This window comes from Equus przewalskii, chromosome 18, assembly GCF_037783145.1.
Source record: "Equus przewalskii isolate Varuska chromosome 18, EquPr2, whole genome shotgun sequence".
Lineage (NCBI taxonomy): Eukaryota > Metazoa > Chordata > Mammalia > Perissodactyla > Equidae > Equus > Equus przewalskii.
The window spans coordinates 46,967,248-46,989,625 of record NC_091848.1 but is presented as its reverse complement, the minus strand read 5'-3'; the positions used below and the strand labels follow the sequence as shown (position 1 = coordinate 46,989,625).

The 22,378-nt window shown below is 38.5% G+C and overlaps 1 protein-coding gene across 1 annotated transcript in view; it reads right to left on the bottom strand.

Annotated features, from left to right (window-relative positions):
* Positions 1 to 17,294: 17,294 nt before the first annotated feature.
* The window catches only part of BTLA (B and T lymphocyte associated), a 30,026-nt gene continuing 24,942 nt past the window's right edge, over positions 17,295 to 22,378 (bottom strand). Inside the window, exon 6 of the mRNA XM_008530222.2 lies at positions 17,295 to 19,625. Within this exon, the coding sequence (XP_008528444.1) occupies positions 19,350 to 19,625 (276 nt within the window). The 3' untranslated portion in view covers positions 17,295 to 19,349. The remainder of the gene's footprint in view (positions 19,626 to 22,378) is intronic.

Here is a 22,378-nt window from a genome sequence, read left to right as displayed (position 1 = left end):
CTCTGTGTTCCTCTGGATAATTGCAAATGACTTATCCTCTAGTTCACTGATTCTTTCTTTTGCTTGATAGAGTTTTTTGTGTAAGTTCTCTATTGAATTTTTCAGTTAGTCATTATGTTCAACTCTAATCTTTCTGTTTGGGTTGTTTTGTGTGTGTGTGGTTTCTATTTCTTTGTTGACCTTCTCATTTTGTTCATTATTGTTTTCCTAATTCCATTCAGTTGTCTATCTGTGTTATCTTGTAGCTCACTGAACTTCTTTAAGAGGATTATTCCAAATTCTTTGACAGTCAGTTCACAGATCTCCATTTCTTTAAGATTGGTTATTGTGGCTTTATTAGTTTCTTTTGGTGGTGCCATATTTCCCTAATTCTTTGTGATTTTGTATCCTTGCATTGGTGTCTGTGCATTTGAAGTAGCAGTTACTCTTCCAGTCTTTACAGGTTCATTTTGTCAGGGAAAGACCTTCACCAGTGAGGTAAGCTTGGGGTTCTGGGTGGGCCAGCTGGTAGCATCCACAGGCATGCAGGGCTTGCTGCCAGGGTTGATTTGGTGGGGCTGCTGCTTGAACTCTGAGGTAAGGTATGGCCACTGGCTGGTCTCCACAGTCAGGCTAGTCCATGGGCTGTGCTCTATGATGACAGCATCATTGGCTGTGCTTCTTGGTTGGGTGGGGCTACTGGCTGAGCTCTGTTTTCAGACAAGGCCACTGGCTGGGCTCTCTGGTTAGGTAAGACCTCTGGCTGAGCTCCCTAGTCAAGCAGAACTCCAGACTGTGCTGCACGCTTGGGTGGGGTCACTGGCTATGCTCTGTGATTAGGTAAGCCCACAGGCTGTTCTCTACAGCCAGGCAGACTCTTGGCTTGGGACTTAGCCAGGCAGAACTGCTAACAATGCTTTGAGGCCAGACAAGGCCCTCAGTTAATTCCACAGGTGGGAAGAGTCACTGGCTGGGCTCTCTGGTCAGATAAGGTCACCAATAGGAATGTGGTGCCACCCCCACTATCTGTGTGCTGGTTACTGTGAGCCCCGCTTCCTTCTTTATTTCTAGCTGACCCCAGGTTGTCTGTCCTTGCCAATTCTTCTCATGTTCACCATGAGGCAAGACAGAAGTGGGCTTCCCAGGGAGCACTCCAGAACTTAGGGGAAACTGGATATCTGCCTCAGGCTCTCTTTTCTCCACTGGAGAAACCATAGACTCAGGGGATGCCTCTTGGTGTGGCACTGTGCTGGCCTGGTGAAGGGGCTATGTGGTCAAAGTGAAATCACCCCTCTTACCCTTCTGATGTGGCTTTTCTCAGTTTTTGTGCCCCAAGGGGTGCTCAGTCTCATCTCCAGATTCTGGGATTTTCACGAAAGCATTCTTGTCCATGAATAGTTGCTAATTGGTATTTTTGTGAAGGGAAACAGAGGCAAAGGCCTCCTGTTCTGCCATCTTACTGGTGTCACTCTGAGAATTCTGCTGTTGTTTCTCTAAGAACGTTTAGTTAGCTAGAATCCTTTAACATTTGTTGTGTTACGTCTACTGCTGGTAAAGAGTCCTTGTTTAATCAGGCTAAAATTTTGCAGAGAGCATGGGAGTCAATGAAGGAACAGTAAAAGATTCAGAATAGGGACAACTTCCTAAGATTTTAGTCATTAGCAACTCTTAGCGTTACTGTTTTGGGGCAGTATTAGTTCTTGAGGAAGAACCATAGATTTTCCATATTATTGGCTATGGCTAAAGTCCAGGAACTCTCTCATATTTTTATTAAATATTATTCTTGGTTTTAGAGGTTTTTTTCCTTCAAATGCCTATTTATGGTATCCTATGTTAATTAGGAGTGATAGACTTGGATGAGATATTCTAATGAATTTGGTGGGATTCATTTCACGTTATGTGTGTGTTAGCTATGTGTGTGTGTGCATGTGTGATGTTTGTTTCATTTACTTATACTCCTTTTATGGCTACTGAAGAGTTTCTGGAAGCTTTATGGTTGAATCATAGCTATTTGGGGAATTGTGTTTTTAGGCTTAATTTTAGAGGTTCTGTATTTGAATAATTCAGTCATTAGAAGAGTTAAAAACTGTGTTTTAACATAATTTAGATAATTTAGAAAGTTGGATAGTTTTCAATGATGAAAACATTGGCTTTGTTTGATGATTATGCTGTTTGTGTTTATTGTGTGGCTGTGATGGTTAATTATTGTATTTTCAGGTCAGGTTGTTTGTCAGTGTGTTTGATATTCTTGACATTACTGTGGATATTAAATAATTAATGAAAATCTAAGAGACGAGAATTGAGAAAAGAATGGAATAAAATTCGCTAAGTATTTTTGGGTGTCATTTGTGATTATGTAAACTGAATTGAAATAAACAAATTTTCTGTGATCAAGTTTTGACCTCTTTTGAGATGTACTAAGTACGAAAATTGATGTATAATCACTGGGAAATATCCAAGTCTGTGAGAGAAACTATGGAATTATCCGTAAGAGTTATGAGTAATTTTTGGTCTTAGATGAGAAACCAAGGTTAGAGTGAAACTCAGAATGTTCATAGTGAGGAAAGTTATGTTTACGTAATCTTGCATAGTTGTGGGAACGGCTTGACCAATGTTAGAATGATACCACTAACAAAAATGTTTCCAGAATATGTTTCATTGAATTTATAAACTAGTGTGATTCTCATAAATTAAAATTAACATTAGAAATTGTAGCCGATCTAAGAAATTAAAAAACATGTTTTGAGTGCTGTAAACAAAAGTGGCAATTAAAGAGAGTGATTGGATACAGCCGTTAATATATGTTGTTTCCAGATTAGATTTTAGGTATAAAAGTGTGCAAGGAATGGTGTTCCTATTTCCAATTAATAATGGTGATATAGGAAATATCTCCTCTGAAAGTGCTGTTGATTTATGGGATAGCTTGTTCATTATTTAGATTGTGAATAGTTAATCCTGAATTTGTGGATACCTTAGCCATGAAGAATGCATTAATGCAGATATGTACAAATGCTAAATGTCAATGGTTAATTCTTATTTTACTATAATTAGTTCTAATTATCTAGAAGTTGAGAAAGTCATAATTTTTATGCCAATTTGTGATAAATTATAGATAGTAGGAAATTGAGTTGCTATAGGAGTAGGCATGCTGTCGTGGTTTGGACAGTAGTATTGTTTTCCAATATATGGTAAAATCAAATTAGTAGGAAAACTGCTCTTACTTAAGAGGGAATAATACTACAACTGGAATTATATCATCTATAAAGAAGGGAAATTATGAATGGAGGTCAATTTCAGCTGGTTTTATGGATGCTACTATAATTAATCCTAATGAAGTTAAATGCTAGAAGAACATAATATAAAATAAGTTTATGATTATATTTGTTATAATTAGAAATATTTGTGATATAAATAGTATTGAGATAAAATATTTTATTTTTAAATTTTTAATAGCTAGGTTATTAATATTGACAAGGGTGCTGAAGATAAAACTGTGAAAATCAATGAGAAATGTAGATATCTCAATAATTTTTAGATAATTAAAGGTTAAGTTAGTTATGAGACTATATAAGCAATGTTTAATCTAAAAAGTATTTTGACAGATCATTTTATTGTTAATAATATGTGTGGGCATAAAAATGATTAGTGTTGAAGTAGATTAAAATTTTGGACACATAAGACTGTATATATTTGACACTATTACTAGTAATGCAAAACCTACACAGGAATCTCAAGGTACAAATGCTAATAAAATGAGTGATGATGAAGCTCATGATGTTAAATGTTTATTTAGGGCAAGCAAAGTTATATAGAGATGATGTCATGCATTGTAAATTTAATAGTGAAGATAATATTTGGAGTTTGTAGCTTAAAAGTCACAGTATAGCTATTATAAAACTAGTGAGAAATTCATTTAAATGGTATATGGGGGGTGCAATAGGCATTATGAGTCAGTATCATTTGCTTGTTGTTACGCTACTTTCTTTCATTCATTTACTTCTTTTGAAGAACAAGCTCTTGGTTAATACTACAAGAACAGATGGCAGAGCAAACACAATTTGTAAATTATATACAGGCACACCTTGCAGATATGTGGCTTTGGTTTCAGAGTATCATAATAAAGCAAATATTGCAATAAAGTGAGTCACACAAATTTTTTGGTTTCCCAGTGAATATTATAGTTATGTTTACACTATACTGTAGTTCATTAAGTGTGAAATAGCATTATGTCTAAAAAAACACAATGTACTACCTTAATTTAGAAAAAACTTTATTGCTAAAATATGCTAACCATCATCTGAGCCTCCAATGAGTTATAACCTTTTTGCTGGTGGAGGGTCCTGTAAAAAAGGCAGTGTCTGTGAAGCACAATAAAACAAAGTGTAATAAAATGAAGTATGCCTAGGGATACTCAAGGTAGTGATAATAAAAAAGCAAGAGGGTGGGTTAAAGGCCAGGAAAGTGACAGCTACTAGGAAAACTTTTGTTGGAAATAAATATTATGTAGATCCTAATCAAATCTACATTCAGACAGTGTTTTTCTGTATATGCATTTAATTGTGATAGAACACAATAGCGATGAATACTGAGGTTAATAGTTCATGAGTAACAGTGATACTATTTTTAAGTTTGTTCTTTTTCTGCATTATCCTGAAAATAATTAACTACAAGTTGGTTGTGTGATTATTCAGGGTTCTCCAGAGAAATAAACCAATAAATATTATATGTTATATATATACTAATATACTATAATATACATTGTATATAATATAAGATCTATAATGTAATAGATAGGTGGATATAACCTATGTAGATGGAGATTTATTATAAGGAATTGGCTCACATGATTATGGAGACTGGCAAATCCAAGATCTGCAAAGTGAGTCAGTAGCTAGAGACCCAAGAGAGCTGATGGTTCAGTTCTAGTCTGCACCTGAAGCCCTGAGAAACAGGAGAGGCAATGGTGTAGTTTTAGTATGAAGGCTGGCAGGCTTGAGAATCAGGAAGTGCCATTATTTCAGTTTGAGTCTGAATGTAGGAAAAAAGCCAGTGTCCCAGTCTGAAGGCCATTAGGAATAATTCCCTCATATTCAAGGGAGGATCAGCATTTTTGTTTTATTCAGGCCTTCAACTGATTGGACGAGGCCCACCTGCATGGGGGGGGAGCAATCTACTTTACTCAGTCTACCAATTAAATGTTAATCTCATCCAAAAACACCCTCACAGAAACACCCAGAATAATCTTTGACCAAGTACCTAGGCACCCCATGGCCCAGTCCACACAAAATTAACCATGACGGCATCACAGCTCTACTAAATTAGAAGGATATAATCTCAATAATAGATTGATGCACAAGAAATCCTCAAAACTTCAATATTAAATGATAGCTTCCAAGCCAAAATGGGATATATATATATATGAATTCATATATACATATGAGTTTTAATTATAGTTTATGAATTTAACTATAATTTAATTATCCTTAATTATTTAAGGATATGTTAGAAATGTTGTTCCTATTATATATAAACCACGAAATCTCATCTCTCAAAAAATGTTAAGCCATGTATACCGTTGGAAATGGTGGGATGGTGTTTTAAGTATTTATAGATTTGTAGCAACATTACACAAACCCCTGCGAGAGCAATGGCAATAATTAATGTCTTTTCACTATTCATATATTGTAAACATATTGGTTGATATTCTCAGTAGATTGGATCTATTAATTAAAATTTATCATGTGATTCTGGTGGCTGGCCTCAAATTTATGAAGTCCTTATTTGGTATAACTTGGTCAACTTTTTATTTATTTCCTAATTTCCATCACTGCGGCACCCCATGGGGATGTGGTTGAGTAACGTGTGGTGAACCACTTCAAAGAGGGCGTGAGGCCAGCTCCATTTGATCTCCTGTAAACCCACGGATGTTTTCAAAGGTGATGGACACTGAAAGGTCATGACATTATCAATAAAAGGCTTCTATGTTTATAGATATAAAATAGCATTTTCAGCACCTAGCTTCAGATTCAGCTATATTAACTCATTTTTTTTTAATTATGGAAGATACCTCTTATGAGAGTTTTCAGGACTTTAAGTGGTATGGCAGCAATGACATAGTAAAACATGTAGTCTTCACAGGTGTAAAAGCATTTGGGAGTTGCCCGCCCGGCAGTGTAGTGGTTAAGTTAACATGTTCTGCTTCAGCGGTGCAGGGTTCACAGCTTCCCATCCTGGGTGCGGACTTGCACGCCACTCCTCAAGCCATGCTGTGGCAGCGTCCCCCGTACGAAATAGAGGAAGATTGGCACAGATGTGAGCTCAGCGACACTCCTCCTCAAACAAAAAGAGGAAGCTGGCAAAAGATGGTTATCTCAAGACCAACCTTCCTCACCAAAAAAAAAAGTGTTTTGGAAAAAGATCCTAACATTTGAAAGAGAAAAAAATATTTTAATTATGAAATTTGAATACTTGCCAGAGGAGAAAAGTATTATATTAAATGCTGATAGAAGTCCTTAAGAGTAGTAAGTGCTAGCAAGTAGTTGTTATATTTGGGATGTAAATTTTAATATTGAAGTGTCAGAAAAATGTATCTTATTATACCATTTTTTAAAAAATTCGTGAATTCTATTTTAAATTAAAGATGTGACAGAATGAAAAAAACAGTATAAGGTAATTAAATTTTAAATATTAATTTATATTTAAAATATGTTGGTATTTCAATTTGTAATTGTCTACTTGTTTCTTATTATATGTGTATATTTATGTCTGTGTGTGCATCACATGTGTATTTGAATGTATATGTGTGTTACATGTGTACAGGTAGGTGTTAACATTCGGTGAAAACGTATATCCAAGATTATTACATGTGTATTTGCATGTGTATGTGTATTACATATGCACATGATAATGGTATGTGTGCATGTGTATTATTGGATGAAACATATATAAAAATGTTGTGCCATCAGGCGTAATTAAATAACATCTTAAAGCAAGTGTTGCTGATAAAAATTGTTTAATTAAAGTCTAGCTAACACAGATGTCTAACTGTGTTAAGGCCTTTGCCAGCCATGGCTGAGATTTCCCACCCTAATTTCAAATATATCAAATTAAACCACTGCAATTTAATGTGATCGTGATCTGATTGTCATTAATCCATTGTTATGTCATAGTTAGGAGGAAAAATGGGAAATTTTAAATAAGTTCCCAAAGGAAAAACAAGATGCCACTTTTCGTTGTAGGACTGAGGAGAAAGGTCTTATGCAAATGGCTTGCTGGTTTCCTGATACTTGGTTATTAAAGAATTACCTTGGAGATAATATGCATAATGCTGAGCATTTTGTAATAGTATATGTATGATATACACAATTAGGTTTAAATTCTATGTAATATATAATTTTTTGTGTGAGGAAGATTGCCCCTCAGCTAACATCTGTGCCAATCTTCCTCTATTTTATGTGGGCTGCCACCACAGCAAATCTTGATGAGTGGTACCAGGTCCGCCTCCTGGATCTGAACCAGTGAACCCAGGGCCGCCAAAGTGGAGTGAATGAACTTAACCACTACACCACCCGGCCGGCCCCTATGCAATATTTTTTAAAGAAAAAATTAATTTTAACTACATAGAATTTAGAAACCTTAAACAGCAAGGAATATCTGGGACAAAATTATTTTGAAGTATGTATTGAGCTACTTTTACGGTTTCTTGTAATAACTTATAGCTTAGATGGTCTTTATTGTTTCAAATACTTCGACCTGGCCATCAAACTTAACTACAGTTTAAGTAACAGTGTACAGATCAATTCAGTCAAAATATAGTACGTATACTATCCAATTCCAGCAATTCCAACGAAAAGAAAACATATTCAAAAGAATTATATTTAAATTGTCTATATTCAAAAAGGCTATTTTAGGAAATATAATTCTACCAAAATTCAATAAGAGCAGCAGTAGAATCAAGTAAGTAATTGCAGTTAAACTAAAAAGAAGCAAATTTTTAGAGAGAGAGAACACAGGCAAATATTCTCCGTGGTTTTGGGTGTCTGGGGCCTGGCTGCTTTGAAAGTGGAATCAGACCTGCATGGGACTCAGGATCCCTGAGTTCTCACCCCTTAACCCTCTTATTCCTCTGAGACCTGATGATCCAGGGGACCCTCTGATGCTCTAGGGCCTGTGCTCAGGGCTGTGTGTGGAATAGCAGAGCCAGAAGGACCACTGAGGAAAAGCTGGAATTTAAATTCTCCTTCAGCCAGTTTTGTTTGTTGTGGCCATTTTCTTTCCTTAGCTCATGGAGCTTTTTCTGAGTCAACAGAGCTGCCAAAAAGCTTTCTAGAGCTTTTTCTCTCATAGGAGATAAGCCAGGTTTGATAAAAAAAAAAAAAAAAAAAAAAGAAGAAGAGGACTTTTCTAATTCTTTCTCAAGCCCTTTTATTCCAGACTATCTTTTCCAGGATGTTTGTATAGCAAACAGCCTTGGAAGATGGAGAAGATGTCTGCCTCCAGAGCAAAGAGCAGACACGCTTACTCCCCACTAAAAAAGGATCAGTTTTCCTAAGTTTCCAATTCCTCTCCTGTAATGAACCCACCGTTTGTGCAGGCATCCATCTGGGCCCATCTGCATCACCCCTGTGGGACTTGAGGGGGAAAGGGAACTGACACAAATATGCTGATATTCATGCTGTTCACTGTGGCATAAATGAGAACATCTTTTGTCTCTGGTCCAGGAATCTCATATCTTCTCCCAGCATCCATCTCCCAGCAGGTTAACTTCTCAGCTTGCAAGTAAGATAAAATCTCAGACCTTTTACAGTTCTTGACGTTAAACTAAAAATTATGTATAGTGTAATTCTATTTATATCAACTTCAAAAGCATTCAAGCTAATATATGGTATTAGGAGTCAAGATAGTTTTCTTGGGGAGCAGAAGCATGGTTTGGAGCAGGCAATAGAGGGGTTTCTGTTTTGCTAGTCATATTCTGTCTCTTGGTCTGAAAGGGTGCTGATTACATAAAAGTATTTAATTCTAATTCAACAGTCTATGCACTTATTATTTGTGCTTTTTTTCTCAATGAATGTTTTAATTCTATAAGATTTATACTTGAAAAAAAAAAAACAGGGCCAGCCTCAGTGGCCTATTGGTTAAATTTGATACACTCCACTTTGGTGGCCCAGGTTCAGATCCCAGGCACGGACCCACACCACTCATCTGTGAGTGGCCATGCTGTGGCGGCAGCTAATACAAAAAGAAAAAAAGGGGAAGACAGGCAACAGATGTTAGCTCAGAGTGAATTTTCCTCAGCAAAAAAAGAAAGAAAGAAACAGCAGAGGTGGTGACCAGGATACTGCAGATTGCTAAACCAATGAATTATAAAATATGTGGAACTAAGTATCCATACCTCAAAAAAAAAAAAATAAAAACTGGAAAAAGAACTGAGTATGCTTAGCCAAAAGGTAAGAGAAATGGAGGAGAGATCCAGGAGAAAAAATACACTTTTAGTTGAGATTTCAGAAGTAGAGAAGAGTCAAGAAAGAAGATATATGCTATTTGAAATACAGAATTTCAAGGATAAAAAAATAATTTCTGAGATTATCTAGTCAGGAAAAGGAGGAAACAAACAAGTTACCTAAAATGGAAAAAAAATTGTATTTCCAACAGACTTTGTTTCCATAATGCTCAATCTCAGAAGCAAATAAAACAGTAGCAACATCATTTTGAAAGAAAAAAATACTGACCCAAGAATTCTGTATCCAGCTAAGTTACTATCTATATATTAGGGCAAGAGAAGTATACTCTCCAATGTAGATGGATTAAAAAAATACACCACCCATTTACTCTACTGGAAAAAAAAATTGGAAGAAATATTCCAGCTACCTGAGAAATAAATCTACATCAATGTCCAAGAACAGATAGAGATAGTGCAGAAGAGAAAACAACAAACCGCTAAAAGAACACTGAGTACTTTCAATATGGTTATAAATCACTCAGAGATGGTTACATAAAGCATGAGGCAGTATAATATTTTACCTGACAGAATTTCTACATCTCAGGCCTCCAAATAGCCCTATGCTAGTAGCATACAGCTGTGGAGGATTCTGCCCATTCTGGGTGGGAAATCTACCAGACCGAGAAAGAGTCTTTGCCGTTGTTGGAGTTGTGAGCCGGAAGTAGCCTTGAGACCCTCCTGGTACTCTCTCCTGCCTGACTTCTCTGCAGTGTCTAGCTTATCTTCCTACCCGCTGACTAGATACAAACAGCTGGTATAAAGCATCCCCCAGACATTTCCATCAGGGAAGCCAAGATCATTCTTTGAGGATTATCCTTCTTTAAGTTCAGGCATTAGGTTTCTGAGATCCAATCTTTCAATTACAGCCCTCTGACCTATTTAATCACCAGATTTAGGCTGATTTATTCCCTCCACATGTGCCCCAGAAGGAACACTAAAAGTACAGATGGATGGAAGTTTATAAACTTTTCCAAGTCTTAATAAAGTTTAACAATTGATAAATATTTTGGGTTTAAAAAAAGGAGGGTCAGGATTGACTAAAATTTCATCAAATCTTATGAGGCAATAACCAAATAAAAAGAGGTTAGAAAGCGCCAATTTTCTCAAGCTAGCTTACAGTGGTTAAAAATGATAGCTCCAAACTGAACAACCATAGATTGAATTGTTTTTCAAATTTTTGGGAATTTGTAATTTCGTCAAATGAAAATTCTGTGTAGAGACTGGACCACATAAGTTCTCAAAGTTTGTTTGAGTGATATTAATGTTTAGTGTGTATCTCTAAGAAATACAAATTAGACAATATTATAGTAAATCTCTTCCAAGGAAGTATTCCAAGCAATAACAGAGCTGGCCCATGGATTGACTGCTGTATTAAATTGGGTCTTATGTTTTAGGGGTTTCTTTGGTTCATAACCAAACATTAATAATCACTTCATAATCTTTTACCTTTTATGATTCTTGAGGACCTCCTGACAATAATAAAATACTGTTTATAATAACAGATGTCTACCATTTATTGAGTGCTCACCTGTGAACCCATAGAAAATTTAAGGCCCAGGCATTGCTTTAAAGTCACGGGAATCGTCTGGTTGGGTAAGATGGCATTGTCTCAAAAGCTGTGATTGACAAGGTGCAAGGCTATCTAACCCCTAAGAACATGAAAGAGATGCAAGCCTTTGTGGGGATTTGGGGGTTTTTGAGGACTTTTATTCCCCACATGGTACAGTGCCTCCATCCCTTATACCACCTGATAAAGAAAGGGCACGTGTGGGACTGGGGATCAGAGCAGCAAGCTGCCTTTGAGAAGATAAACATACTAGGGAAGTAGATTAAAGCTCTGGGCATCTCCCAAGCAGGGCTACCATTTGAGTTAGATGTGTCTGTGATTCCAGAAGGTATGGGTTGGGTACTGTGGCAGAGACAACAGAAGGAGAGAGTACCCCTAGGATTTTGATCCCAGTTCTAAAAGATGGCAGAAAACTGATATATCCCCTTAGAGCCAAAGCTCCTGGCAGTGTCCACAGTGCTCCTCCTGGTAGAACCTCTCGGGCAGGAGCAGCATATCGTGGTAAGAACTTACCTTTCTACCAAGGGGTGGGTTGAGAATACGTTCCATCAACCCACCTCTGCTGTGGCTCAAACTCCCACTTTGACTAAGTGGCATGCCTATTTGCAGCAGAGGAGTACCCTGTCCTCCAGTCCACTGTCTCTAGAAATGTGGGGGCTGCTTGGCCCTGTAGAGTATGTAGATCTTCCAGATGCCCCCAACCCCCAACTCCTGTGGTGGCACCTGTAGCCTGTAAAGGGAGAGTTGGGGAAATTCCTACTGATGCTTGGTATACAGATGGATCCAGTCAAGACAGTATGTCCACATGGACTGCAGTCATTATTCAGCGTAACACTGACACCATCTGAATGGTAACAGAAACGAACTACAGCAGGACCCAACTCAGAGTAGTTTGGCTGGTGATCACTCATGAGCCCTGGTGGTAACCGTTTGTAATGACAATTGGGCTGTTCTAATGGGATCAACCCTATGGCATGGAGAATAAGAAGCTGAGGGATGGATGATCATGAATAAACCCTGTGGGGTCAGGATATGTGGGAAGACATTTGGATCTGCTTGCAAGAGCCTGAGGAAGTCCTCATTGTCTTTCATGTCCCGGTTCATAAGGAACTGACACCCTCTGGCAATCAGGAAGCTGATACCCTAGCCCAGGTACAAGCCCTAACAACTGACCCTTCAGTAGATACAGCAGATTGAGTGCATAGGAAGAGCAGCCACTGAAGCATGTGGATGGGATGGTGTATTGCCAAGGATGCTCAATTACTGTTGAAATACAGTGACTTGGTTAGTACACTAACAGCCTGTCTTCTGTGTTCTAAACCATGCCCAAGGCAATTGCTAAAGAAGTCTGGGCCCATCCACTGGAGTTCCCAACCGGTGAGAAATTGGCAAATTGATTATACTGGCCCCTTCCCTCCAAATGGGGTTCTAAATATGCCTTGGATTGTGTAGACACCACGTCTGGCTTAGCCCAAGCTTTCCCCTATCATTGTGCAAACAAAGCCGCCACCATTAGGGGATTAGAGAAGCTGAGTACCATGTATGGATACTCTTGTCACATACAGTGATTGGGGATCACATTTCAAAGGTCATGATGTGCAAGACTGGACAAAAGAACATGGTACTGAATGGAGGTTCCATCTCTCCTATAACCCACGAGAAGCAGGGTTGGTAGAAAAGAAAGATGGAATATTAAAGCAGCAAATTAAATTATTAACGAGTAAAATCACCTTGGGTGGGTGGACTAAAGTACTATCCCAAGCTTTAATGCATCTGAATGATCAGCCAGTAGGGTCCATTGCTCCATATGCCAGACTGGGAAGCCCAGCCAAGGCACCCAATACCACAAAGGTATAGAAGTCTTGGGAGACAGCCATTGCTCCAACTCTTACCATGGATCAACGTGCCATGCTGCTGAAAACACCAAGCCTCACTGTATCTGTGAAAGAAATTACCTGCTGGGATTTGCAATGGGACATCCTACCAAGATGGGTGAGTTACTTCAGACTCCTGGGGGAAGAGGAAATACTCAATCTCCACTGGGATCCCACTGTCCTGCTTCAAGCCGGATCTGTGGAAACGCACTATACCTGGAATGGAACATGCACATTGAAAAAGGAGAGAATGTGGGGGTTCTGGTCTGGTATATCCCACCCCCAGTCCATCTCCTAAAGCCTGCCAGTGCTGCCTCCCTCAGCCAACACATATGATATTCACAGCCACGTCAAGTTCTTAAAGCTGCCAACCTCCCTCTCCTCAAGGCCAGGTGGGCATGTTCTGTTTTCCACTGGTACGATCATTTAGCCACCGTCTTTTTCCCTCCATTGGCCTGGAGGACATTATAGCACACATAGAAGCCCTTACTAAATTTGACCAGGAAGCCAGCAAAGCCTGTCCTTACCGAACCCAGAAATGTCTCTAATGAGAAAAGCTGTCCTCCAAAACAGGAAGGCCTTGGACATTATCACTGCCTCACAAGAAGCCACCTGTGCCATTATGCAAACAGAATGTTCTGTGCTCATACTTGATGAGTCTGCTAATGTATCATCTTTATTATATCACATGAAAACACAGGTGAACGCCCCGAGTGATTTAACCCCCAGACTAAGGGACTTAATCAATCAGTGGTTTCCATCATAGGGTTCTTGGTGGAAAAAGTTGTCACTGATTTTGGTAATCATTGACTTCATCTGTTTTCTCTTACATGTGCCTCTGCTGTTGCTGTGACATCAGCCCCCAGTGCAGCCAGCTATCTGCCAAATGAGCCACCGCCATGCTAGCACTACCCCTTGATTACTGCTCAGGGCACATTACAGAGGTGGGGGGTGTATATGGTTAAAGGAGAAGGGACGTAAAACATTGTAAGAGCCAGTCATGAGGGATGAAGTGTTAGAAGAGGTCACCAAAAAGACGTGACTGCTAGTTGACCCATGAACTGGATCTGGGCAACTGGATTCTCCTCACCCCTTCCCCTGTCCTTGGAACGTGTGGCTTGCTTGCCTTCCCTGCTTCCAGAAGCTGCCCCAACGATACAGGCTTGAGATAGTAATGTGGTGATGAGCCTGTCTGGACTATATATGAGACTGAACCCAGGTAAGTCCTCTATATAAACTTTAAGATTCTGGTGGGTGTGTGTGGAAATCTACTCACCTTGTAGTACCCAAACAAGCCTCATCAGTAAGTTCCCTTACTTATAAACCTGCCACCTGCCAATCTGGCATGGCCTGCCTCTTTCTCCGGTCTCGGTCTCGCCCTGTCCTGGGAGTAGAGAGTACAGGGCTGGTTTCAGATTACACCCAGGAAGACCCCAAGGTCGCACAACAGAACCTCTCACCCTTTTACCACATTAACTTCAGGAAGGAACCATTGCATCAAAGGCAAAGGACACTGTCATCACTTCTCCGGCTCTCATTCATTTGCAATTAAGGAGGTTTGGAGCACACTGACATCTCCCACATGGCTTGTTGGGTATGTCTCTTTAGACTCAACTCTTCCCAAAAACAGGTCCCAAAGTCAAGCAGGATTTAGGTGGAGGAATTGGTAGGAAACTTACTTTGTCTTTGGACCCAAGCCATGCTTGCCAATTCACCTTTCCTATCAATATTAGTATTTCCCCCAATTTGACTCCTTTAATTTCTCAACTGATTAAGAATTTACAGACACAGAGGAATGTGATTAATTAGTTTCCCTCAAAAACCCCAAATAGCATCTCAGGACCACGGATTCTACTAAAGTGAATAAGACGTGGTCCTTATACACAAGGAACTTACAGTTAGGTGTTTCATGGCACTTTGCACCTACCTCCATGACAGAATTCCACTATCAGCTCACAATTTTTTGTTTGGTTTCTACCTCTTTGTCTGTACTGCAAGCACTGAGAGGCAGGAAGGGAATCTTTCTCACACACGACACCTCAGAAGCTAGCAAACCAGTAGGTACCTAGTATGTGATCATATGTCGTTTGCAGATAAAGCAATTCTCATGGAATGTTTACCCTGACTCACTTCAGAATAGGGCCTGATTTTAAAGATTAATACCCAGAACTTCCTTTTGAACCTGTAACTTGATTTCTAGCACAGGATTTTCAGTTCCTGTGTTCTCAAGTTCAGCACAAACATTCTATAAAGTATTAATGTTTTCTTTCTCACTTGCCATTTTTACTTTCTGGGCTGGGTGGTGAGGCCCTTCCTGTTTCTACCTAAAATAGGACTTTCCAAATGAGTCTGTTTTATGAATGTGACTTGGCTTCCTGCCACACCTGACTCTGGAGGCAGGGGTCGGGGAAGGGGAGGATAGCAGGGGGAGATAGAGTTCATAAAGGCTAAATGGATCACAAGCTTCAAAAATCACTTGAGGGATCTTGTGAAAATGCAGATTCTTGTTCAGTAGGTAAAGCCAGAGATTCCGCATTTCTAATAACTCCCAGGATGCCCATGCTACTGATATGAGGGCCATCCTTTGAGTAGCAATGGACTAGAAAACTGACTTCACAAACACAATCACTCATTCCTTAAACATTATTTACTTCTACCATGTGCCAAGTACTGGGTTAAGAAACTAAAGAGGAATGTGACATAATCCTCACCCATAAGAAGTCCACAATCTAATGTGGTGACAAACATAATGACAAATAAGTGCTGATATGACCATTAGCATAATGATATGACCATTAACAGAATGAGAAGACAAGACATAGACTGGGAGAAAACATTTTCAAAAGACACATTTGATAAAGGATTGTTATCCAAACTATACAGAGAACTCATAAAACTCAGCAATAAGAAAACAAATAACCTGATTAAAAAATGGGCAAAAGATCTGAACAGACATCTCACCAAGAAGATACACAGATGGCAAGTATATGAAAGGATGATCAACATCATATGTCATCAGGAAGTTTCAAATTAGGACGATGGGATACTACTACACACCTATTAGAATGGACGAAATACAGAGCGCTGACAACACCAAGTGCTGATGAGGATGTGGAGCAACAGGAACTCTCATTCACTGCTAGTGGGAATACAAAATGGTCCAGCCACTTTGGAAGGCAGTTTGGTAGTTTCTTACAAAACTAAACATACTCTTACCATATGATCCAGCAACCATGTTCCTCGATATTTGCTCAAAAGTGTTGAAAACTGATGTCTACACAAAAACCTGCACCTGGATGATTACAGCAGTTTTATTCATAATTGCCAACATTTGGAAACAACCAAGACGTTCTTCAGTAAGTGGTTGGATAAACTGTGATATATCCAGACAATGAAATGTTATTCAGTACCGAAAAGAAATGGGCTATCAAGCCAAGAAAAGACAGGGAAGAAACTTAAATGCATATTATTAAGTGAAAGCCAATCGGAAAAGGCTACATACTGTATGGTTCCAACTATATGACATTCTGCAAAACTATGGAGACAGTAAAGTGATCAGTGGTTGTCAGGAGTTTGGAGGGAGGAAAGGATGAGTAGATAAAGCACAGGAGATTTTTAGGGCAGTGCAACTATTCTGTAGGTTACTAGAATAAAGCATATATGTCATTATACACTTATCAAAACCCATAGAATTACACCACCAAGAGTAAACCCTAATGTAAACTATGGACTTTGGTTGATAAAATGGTGCATCAGTGTTGGTTCATTGATTGCAGCAAATGTACCACCCTGGTGAAGGATGTTGATGATAGTGGAGGCCACGCAGATTAGGAGGCAGGGGGTAAATGGGAACTCTTTACATTCCACTCAACCTTGCTGAACCTAAAACTGCTCTTTAAAAAAGGATATATGGAGATAGATAGATACAGATGGGATCAGTTTAGAGAATAAATTCTGGGGCCTGGAAAGTTTTGATTGGTGGACAAAACTGATCAAATAAACCACATATGCCAAACTGGCCTCTACATTGAGAAACCTATATTAAAATTACGGGGAGTGTCTTTTAACGGTGAAAATTATGGAGCCATATCTCCGGAATTAGAACTTCTAGTGCTGGGAGTTGATAATCAACAGGTTGATAATCTAGCAAGTTTTTCAGGCTGTTTTCATGTGCCATCAGGTTTGAGAATCACACTTCTATTTCACATCCATGCATTTTTTGATACAAAAGCCAATACCGAATTGATTCCAAATAAGTTTTAATAACTTTACTTTCTTATTGGGAACAACCAACAATCTTAAAATTCATGGAAAATCATTAAGTTATGTACATATTCTTTTTCTCACATTTCATTAATGAAATAAGCCATGTAAATAAGACTGAAATAGATTTATTTGGGAAATACATATATAACTCTGACACCTTTTATTAAGAAGAAATAAAAGCATAAATGATTTATGATTTTGGCAGGATGGTACAAATACACATATAAATCATTTACAGAGATGAAATCATTATCAACATTGTCTTTACTGTAAGGCATGCTAAGAATATTATAAACAATAGACAGAAATATCTTGTTTTTTAAATTCAAGAAGATTATGAAGGAACTGTTCAGCTTTGTGAGTTTATCTGATAAGGACAGCAAAATGCATCCTCCCCATACTTCCTGTTTCTATTTTTAAGAATACCGCAAGAAGCTATTCTAATACGCCTTTTGTACCTAAGTTGCCCAAAAATGCAGATTGGCTAAAAGAGTCTACCTAGAATTAGGGTTACTCAAAATTCTAGGTTTAACGATATCATACTGGCTAGAAAATAATGACTCTAAAACAACACCCGTAACCCCAATCTAAGGGGCAAAATCTTAATGCCAAAGTTACATAAGAAAAGCTTGGCCACAAAAATCTCAAGTTCATCTTTTGGGACAAAAAATTTTACTCCTGTCCCCATAATTTCATACATTACTTTCATATATTTTTTTGTAATGACCCGCTTACTCTATATTTTGAGCTTCTTTAGAGAACTGAAATAGAACTTCAGCTTGTCAGTTTCTCTTTTACAATTTCTGTAAGTCACCTACCCTTCCTTCTACGCACTAACTACACACACACACACACACACACACACACACACACACACACGCACCCCCGCATTCGTTTGTGCAGCAGCTCACACATTGGTTCAAATGGGTCCTAACCTTTGCTATCCACTTTGTATGAGGTCTATTGTATTACTAGTAGCAGCACCTGAGAACCTGAATAGCCTCAAGCTGTTGAAAAAAGTTGTAGGCTGTTTTTGAAATAATTAGACTCAAGAACTCTGGAAATTTAGAAAATCTGGAAGCATCTCTTCTTGCTATACTCTTCAGTAGCTGCAACCTCAGTATTTTTAAAGGAATGGTTATCAAACTGTAATATTTCACTATCTGATTTTCTCTTCCTTAGTAAGAAGAACAGCAAGACACAGATGTGGTGAATGAAAGCATGTTGACCTATACAGGCCAATTAAATATTTTGGACTTTTCTCCATTCTATTAATTGTGCTTTTAATTTGTTATGAGGTCAACCATGAAGCAGTTTAAGCCATCGATCTGCCCTTGCCTGACAATAATCTCACTGATTTTTGTACCTGTTCAGATACCTGTAAGTATGTTAATTCAGCAGCATTATGTCACATTCATATATATTAGTCTATGTGACCCAAACATTGAGTCACCATTTTGTTTATAAATGCACCATACATTAGTTGCTCCATGACTACCTATGTTTGCTTAGCAATCTAACAGGGTAGATATAATAAGCACTTGTTTGTCAGATATGGGGAACATCTACCTCGCTTCCAGTTGCTGTACTCCACATCTTTATTGCACCATTTATTCTTTCCATTCTTTTGTAATAACACCAAATCTAAAGTTATTTCTCCTTTACATTTAAGAAACCCCAGTATTAGATTGACAGAGCATAATTTCTTATTATGGAAGATTGACTGGAAATAAACATTTCTGTATTTATGACTAGTTAGTTAATTGGGACATTATTTTTCAAGAGAGTGTAGCGAACTGATCCAGATAACACAAACCTCTCTTCCTTTCATGTCTCTGATAGGTCCAAAGAAAATATTGAGTTTGTATATTGGGTAAAATGTAGCTAAATTGAAATGTTCTACTACTCTGCTACTCAGGATATCACATAGTTTCGGAGAGAAGATTTTGTTGTTCAAGGCTATAGTATAAAAGGCTCCCAAAGAAGCACCTGGGAGAAATTTTAGTTATTTGTCCTGTGGACCCTTAAGACCCAAGCACCAACATGAACATCCTTAAAGTGAAACTTCTCAGGTCAAGGAATGTTCTTTGACATTCTGTGGGCTCAGACAATGGTGCTGACATGCTGATCATTCTGTAGTCATGGCTGGAGACCGGGACCAGATTTAACTCCTCACGCATATAGCGGCATATTCCGTAGGTGCTTCTTTCACATTTCTTGCCTGTCTTGGGTTTATTCCAACGAGGGAATGGTTCAGGGAAGCATAAACAATGCCTTGTTTATTGTCCTCCAGACATGGGTTAGAATAAACCCCAGACTCTTCCTGGACCCCGAACAGGGGGTCATTATCATAAATTCCAGTTTCTGATGGCAGTGTTTGGGAATTTTGCCTGGTGCCCACTTCAGTGTGCTCACTCCTAAAGGGCTGAGGAACATCAGCCTATAAGAGAAGAAAAGAGTGTTTTAAGTCCCACTTAAGGATGTGATAATGCATATCCGTTAGTGAGCTATGAATGTAGGCTAAACTGAGTCATTATACAGTGAGAGAAATAATCTACTCTTCCTCAATATGCTGCTGACATCTACTTTTTTAGCAGATTCTTGCTGGTTAAAGGATGAAAGGACAAAAACCACTATGTTCCTCTCAAATAGTTATTTTGTGCTGTATTATTAGTCACTTTTGAGGTTGCAGAACGATTTTCGATTCTTCCTCAGGATGAAAAACATAGCCAAAATTAATGAAAGAAGCGTAAAATATTCCACAAGGACTTCAGGCAGCTTACAATATAATGGATAGTATTAACATAGTTTAGAATAAAATGATTAAAGATAAAGCAGAACAGATATCCTCTAAGAGGGCAGAAAGAATAAACTTTATGGGTTATCCAAGACGTATTATTATGATTTGAAACCCGGAACTGGAAAACTGCTGTCAATTTTGAGGAGGGGGGAGCCAAAGCTTAGAAAAAGTTCTAAAATATTCCAACTGGTATTTCTATCACAAGAAAATTTTTACGCTTCCAAAGACGGTCAAATACCTTAAAGCTTCTGAGAAAAGTGTGAAACTATGGGAATTAAAAATAAAATGGGTCCTGATGGTTTGCACTCTCTTCAGTTATTTGTTAGTCATTCCAAGCTAAACAAGGGGCCCACCTGATAAAAATGAAGATATCATGTTAATGCTAAGGGTTGTTATTTCAAATTTTTTAGTCCCAATTTTGCCAGTCAATTTACGTCCTTGAAGTTTGATCCAGCTCCTTTGAGGTATCGGGTCCACAGTCTGATAGTCTATGTGCCTTATCTGGTCCTTTGTCGTCCACACTGTGATGTACACAGTAGTATGTCTACCCCACCTCCTTGGCAGAGTTCTACCGCACGAGCATGTCTGGCTCTATCCTGAGAAGCTAGGAGTTTGACTCCTGAGTACACTGCCTCCCTCCAAGGGGTGACTGCTCAGGAAGTAACACCAAGGCTGGATAATTGAAAGAGGCAGGGATTGCTCTAACCGTCCCAGTCTCTTGGTTCAGAAGGAAGGAAAGTGCTCCAGTCTCCACTCAGAGGAGCCTGGTTAAGGTCTCTTTGAAGGAGCGCAGGAGAAGACTGTCGTGTGATCTAATACACAGCCATAAATCTTCAATATATCAACAAGGTCCCTGTCCTCCTTTTCAGTCTGTATAAGTCTGTCAACTCAGTTATCTGGCTCCCAACCCCACCCATGGCTCATTTCCATGGAAAACATTCTTAGAATGAGTAGGGTGAAAGGCTCTTTCACACACAGCACTCTGAGGCTGGACCTCTCCTGTGGCACCTCATCAAAGTGGGTGAGTGCCACGTGGCTGGTGCACCATGCTGTGCTGGGTACAGATGACAGACACTGAGGCACTATGCTATTCTATATTTGTATGGCACTTTATGGTTTACAAAGCACTTTTTAAAAAATATATACAATTCAGTGTTTTTCAGTATATGAGCACTTTTATACCCTTGAAGGACCATTCTGGAATAAGTTGGGAACTCTGGCTTTTATATGTACCTGCCAACCTTTTACCAGTTGCTTTCTCTACTGTGGATTCCTATTCCACTGGTTCCCATACAACTTCCTTCTTAAGAAATCTTTAGTCTCAAAGATCTAATATGGCATCTCTTTGATTATTTTCTGAAATGTTTCACAATTCATATGAGGGCAAAACTGTGAATTCCTGTGAAAGACAGGAACACCTTAAAACTAAATTCTCAAATAATTACAACAACAGAAACACCCCTCCTGAATTCAACTTCAAATCATAAATAATTTGTCCTGCTTACGCAGGAAGAAATATAACTACATTTTAACCAATCGGGGCTTTGCTTGGACAGTAAATTATTTTTTAAATGGTTTCATAGCTCTCAGATTTGATTGTAACAAAACGTAGTTTGTTGTTGTTCACTATAGAAAGAAAGGAAATAATATTTAAGAAAATGTCCCTACTTCAGGAAACGAAACCTTAGCATCTAACGCAACGATGCCTACTGATTCTTACTAAAACCTTAATTCAAGTTTATCAAGTTGAATGTATTTGGTTTGATTTAAAATTAGGCAATCTGGTGGGGAATGCTGAATGCCATTTAATATTATATGTAGAATTATTGGCTGTATCTGCCTCTGGTATTTCTGGAAATTTCAAGAAGTTTACTGCATCTTTATCTCTAGTCTTCTGTATTGAAACAACCCCCCCAAATTCCTTTGCAATACCTCACTTACGACTATTTGTTTTTAACAAAAAAGCTTCATAAAACTTTTTTCAGAAATATGTTGCCTCATCTTGCATTCTTCTTTGGGTTTCTATATTTACACAATATTGAACCCAAAAGAAAGGTCTAAGTTTATATTTTAAGAACTTTTCGGAAAACTTGGCACGGTCTCCAAGAGGCCCTTTGTCTGGGAAGTCTCTTCCTCAAGGAGCCTACACACATCCCGAGGGACCTTTGCATAGTAACTGGACCTGTGATCATGCCTCTTTATCTGCTGGTGTGATCTGTCAAGAAACCACACCTTGTTTTATGAGGTTGTTTATAGTTTATTCTCTCGTTAACTCTCAACTCTCTTCCCGAAAGACTTTAAGATATTTTTGTGAGGATAAATGAATAGCCTGGTCACATAACTGGCCAAGAGTAGAGCCAAGGTAATACAATTCAGTCTCTGACTTTTCTGCT